The sequence below is a fragment of the Octopus bimaculoides genome, chromosome 7 (genome assembly GCF_001194135.2).
Source record: "Octopus bimaculoides isolate UCB-OBI-ISO-001 chromosome 7, ASM119413v2, whole genome shotgun sequence".
Classification (NCBI taxonomy): Eukaryota; Metazoa; Mollusca; class Cephalopoda; order Octopoda; family Octopodidae; genus Octopus; species Octopus bimaculoides.
This window is the reverse complement of record NC_068987.1, coordinates 356,496-361,801: the sequence shown is the minus strand read 5'-3', so window position 1 is coordinate 361,801 and position 5,306 is coordinate 356,496. Positions and strand designations below refer to the sequence as shown.

Here is a 5,306-nt window from a genome sequence, read left to right as displayed (position 1 = left end):
TGTGTGTGTGTGTGTGTGTGTGTGTGTGTGTGTGTGTGTGTGTGTGTGTGTGTGTGTGTGTGTGTGTATGCGTGTGTGTGCATGTGTGTGTCTTTTTGTCTGTGTTTGTCTCCCCATCACTTGACGACAGGTTTTGGTACATTTAAGTCCCTATAACATAGCGGTTTGGCAAAAGGAGACCGATAGAATACGTACTAGGCTTTAACAGAAAAAGTCCTGGGGTCGATCTGTTCGACTAAAACCCTTCATGACGGTGCTCCACCATGGCCGCATTCAAATGACTGAAAGAATACATAAATTTACGTGTGTACATAGAATGTATGTGTATCTATCGAATCATCTATCTATTTATACGTTTGTGGGGGAGGAGAGTGAGAGAGAGTGAGAGAAATGAGGGGTTCCGCACAAACGGCTAGTTCACATTTGACCCTGTGGGAAGCAGTGCAGACAGGGTCCTGAAGGTCAGTAGCAGATCATTTGTCTTCTGATCAAATTACCCAAACATGGCGCTCCTAGGTAAGGAAAGTCTTTGTGAGGCGAAAACCGGAAAAACCTGTTGACGCTTTGTGTAAATATATATATCTGCATGTGTTTGAATGTGCGTGTGTCTTTCCGTTTGTGTGTGTGTTTGTGTTTTGTAATGTATTGGTGGATTCAAACTTGAGAAACAAGTCCTTTATTCAACCGTCTTCGTATTCTCTCTTACTCTCTCTCTCTCTCTCTCTCTCTCTCTCTCTCTCTCTCACGCTCTCTTTCTCTCTCCCTCCCTCCCTCTCTCTCTCTCTCCCTCTCTCTCTGTTTTCAACTTGACATTGGAAAAACATGAACACCGTCATGTGACCAGCTGTTCACATTTCTTTTCCTTTTTCTTCTCTTTAAGTCACAATTTTATCTGGCAAGAGTCACGTCTTCTGTGTCTTCTTCTTCTCCCTCGTCTTCTTCATAAAAAATTTCAACCTTACACGTGTCGGGTCAAGACGAGTATTGCAACAGAAAATCTTGGTTGTACCAGTCGATGTTTGAAGCAGCTCAGTTCATCTGAAGAAACATCCCTACATTTTTATATACAGAGATAAATAACCAAAAGAATATAAAAATAACCAAAAACTTGCTTAGACACACATATATATATATATTTATATATACATTTATATTTATATATATATATATATAAATACATGATGACACAAACGGAGGACGGGACCGAAATGCAGACGATATTCAGCATTTCAGAAGACGATCAGGCAGAAGAGATACCCTTACCTATAACGGAATTCAGTGTCAATAATAAACTACCGTGTGTCATTCAGATCTCGGAGAAAAACCAAGTGTTATCTCCTCTGTTGTATCCCTATTTCAATAGTCCTTTACTGGTCTACAGTGCTCGGAAGGATAAAGTTGTTCTATGTCGGACAACAATGAGATTAAAAGACGGAGCTTACCAGGATACAGGACCGACTTTGTTTATACCCAGCATGTATGAAGGTAATATATATTTATAGAAACACAAACTACATACATACATACATACACACATACATACATACACACATACATACATACATACATACATACATACATACATACATACATACATACATACATGCATACATACATACATATCTTTTCTTTTTTTATATTTTACTTGTTTCTGTCATTAGCTTGCGGCAATGCTAGAGCACCACCTCCAAAGAATTTTGAATTGACCCCAATGCTTTTATTATTAAAGCCTGGTACTTATTCTATCGGTTCTTTTGCCGAACCGCTAAGTAACGGGTACATAAACACACCGGCACCGGTTGTCGAATAGTGGAGGGGAGGGCAAATATAGACACAATGATACACACATAGATATGTATAGACACACACACAGATATATACTAACATATATACGACAGACTTCTTTCAGTTTCCGTCTACCAAATCTACTCACACGGTTTTAGTTGGCCGGTGGCTGTGGTAGTAGACACTTGTCCAAGGTACCTGGCAGTGAGATTGAACTCCGAAACCCGAACAATGCGATTGGGAACACACACACACGCACATATATATATATATATATACATATAAATGTATGTATGTACATATATATATGTATGTATATATATGTATATACACACACACACACACACACACACACACATATGTAAACATCAAAATAAGTTTATTATTTTAAGAAGCCCGTAGTGTGTGTGTGTGTGTGTGTGTGTGTGTGTGTGTGTGTGTGTGTGTGTGTGTGTGTGTGTGTGTGTGTGTGTGTGTGTGTGTGTGTGTGTGTGTGTGTGTGTGTGTGTGTGTGTGTGTGTGTGTGTGTGTGTGTGTGTGTGTGAAGTGCTCAACGGGCTTTATGGCAGAATGTGTTCTGTATATTTCAAAATTTACTTATAATTTGCAAGAAATTTCATCCAAAGAACCAAAACCTTCAACAATCCTGTTTTGAGATTTTATTCGAAATTCTGATAAAGTACGGAGCAGTCACGTTGTTTTCGAGACGAAACAGCTTGCAAGTTCCCAGTATACTTTTAATTTTTCCAAAATTTAATTGTTTTCCATACTTACAGAATATATATTACAAAAAATATATTTCCCTTTAATCATTATTTTATCCCCAAAAATAATTTGTTTCACTAATAATACGTTCAGCCATTAAGTTCCAGCAAGAACACGCTTTGGTGTTTTGGAAGAGAATGAAATTCATGTTTGTGAAGAAAGACACCGGGTGATCTGTAATCTTAGACTGGAAGTAGCGAGCAGTCTGTATCGGAGATGTAATGTGATCACCGACGAAACGACCGATATGTTGGTTCAAAACCCGCCAAAGCCTGAAATTTAGCAGGAGGGAAACTAATTAATTACATCGACCCCAGTGCTTAACTGGGGTGTGCAGGTGGAATGAAATAGGTATCAGGAATGATTGACTGACCGAACGATTAATCAAACAACTGATTTATTAAATAGTTAACCAACTGAAAATAAATAACAAAACAGTGAAATAGAACCAGTATGTGTGTTTATTGATGGCAGAATGGCCTTCCTAAAATACAGTAAAATTTGTTTCAACACACGAAAAATGCACGCATATCAAATACAAAAACGTACTTTCGCTATTCTAATATATAATACACACGCTTCTATGGTATACTTCTATGGTATACTTCTATGGTATACTTCTATGGTATACTCATGTCTATGGTATACTCATGTCTATTCTAAACACTACGTCATACAAACTAGTCTGCCATTTAACCAATACGTTATACCAGCCAATAATTATATTGACGACCACTTTTGTTGCAATTTGTGGTATACTATTATACTATTGCACCATCGAACATTAGCTGATACTTATAATACCAAATATGTTTATTTTAGTCAGTATACGTTATATTTACTAACATTCTTATACTAATTAATACATTTCATTAATCACCAATACATCGTAATTGTATTCTATATTAACTGGTATTTTATGACACAAAGGGATGATGTATTAACGAGAACATACATACATAGATGGAGGTCTTGCTGGGTGCCGACGTTCTGAGGCGATGGTGCACAAGCACCGTTTACGTTGGACTGGTTACCTTATTCAGATAAATGACGAGAGGAACCCTAAGCAGATGCTGTATTGTTTATGGAAAGCGCGTCCAGCGAAGACCAAGACTACGATTTAAAGATTGGGGGATGGTGAGATATGGGTGGGGGTCGTGGAAGTGGGAAAGCAATGCTTTTCAACGCCACCAGTGAAGGAGACAAGTAAAGGAACGTGTGGATATTTTCGACAGACAGACAGACAGGTAGATAGATAGATAGATAGATAGATAGATAGATAGATAGATAGATAGATAGATAGATAGACATACAGATAGATAGATAGATAGATAGATAGATAGATAGATAGATAGATAGATAGATAGATCTAAGTAAAAGAAAAGTTAGTGTGGACTGGTTGAACATCAATTATTGTACAAGACAATGCATATATATACTGTAAACACACACACACACACACACACACATATATAGGAGGAGGTACTGCAAAGTTTCTGCCTTTAAGGGTATCGCAAAAGGCCTTGAAGGCCCAACCTTCCAAGTTCTTTTACAGGACTTTGAAAATTTGAAGAACTGCAGCAAAAATTACGTGAATTTGAGAGGGGAATGTGTTGAATAAAATCCTAATTAACTAAACTTCCTGTATTTTCTTTGACCCAAAGTCAGGAATTTCCAGCACCCACCCACCCCGTATATTTCTATTACTCTTCTATTACTCTTCTATTACTCAATATGTGGGCGTCGTAAGTGACTGTTATGACACATATTGAGAACAATGTATCTAAACTTGATAAATTTCCCACGCTATTACATCAAAACATCAAGAGCTGCACAATACATAGATATATATAAAACACGAGTACCTGGACAAAAATGTCTGAGGCATATTACAACCTTTAAGATAACCATTCACTGCATTTTGTCATGGAGAGAAATTCGTGTTGTAGACAAAGAGAGGGAAACACACAGAGTCAGTTCGCAGCGCTCCCAAAACCAGACTGTTGGATGCGTGCATTTCGGAATGGTTATCTCCTCGTCATCAACAGACACCGGAAAGGCAGACGCTGCGAACTGACACGAGAGACAGGTCCTTCTTATGACATTCCTGCCATCGCTCAATGACTGGTTGCGCTGTTTGTGCAGTATGTGTGTGTGTGTGTGTGTGTATAGATAGATAGATAGATAGACAGACAGATACACAGATACATACATACATACATGCATACATGCATACGTACATGCGTGCGTGCACACTACATACAAGCCGAAATGCCAGTGTCTGCATGTCTGTCGACTTCGTTGAAAGCTATGTGCGTATTTTTGCACAAACTCTTTAGAAAGAATTTTTCCCTCGAAAACAAAATCCCTTCTCTCAACCTATTCTCTTTCTCCTACTTTTCTCTTTTCTGATTTTCTGTCTTCATGGGACTCGTCTTTATGTCTGTATCTGTATTAACAAATGTTCTATAAAGATTCTATTTATGCGTGTATTTTTTCATGTTCACCTGTCAACTCGTCTTTATTTACCGTTCGATCTACAGACCTCATTTTTCTTTTCTGTTACTGTCCTTGTTTCAGTTCGATCTGTCCATGTTTGTCTATCATATCTGCTCTTTTCTGTCCCAATAGCTGACTGCTGACACCGCCATATTGAATAATATTGTCGGACGACTGATAAGTGTATATGTGTGCGTGTGAGTGTCTATATATGTCTGATTATATATATATATATATATATATATATATATATATAT

General features: G+C 37.8%; 1 protein-coding gene across 1 annotated transcript in view; it reads left to right on the top strand.

Moving 5' to 3' along the window:
- The first annotated feature begins 808 nt into the window (after positions 1-808).
- The window catches only part of LOC106872240 (uncharacterized), a 6,605-nt gene continuing 2,107 nt past the window's right edge, over positions 809-5,306 (top strand). The window contains exon 1 of the mRNA XM_014919150.2: positions 809-1,485. Within this exon, the coding sequence (XP_014774636.1) occupies positions 1,179-1,485 (307 nt within the window). The 5' untranslated portion in view covers positions 809-1,178. The remainder of the gene's footprint in view (positions 1,486-5,306) is intronic.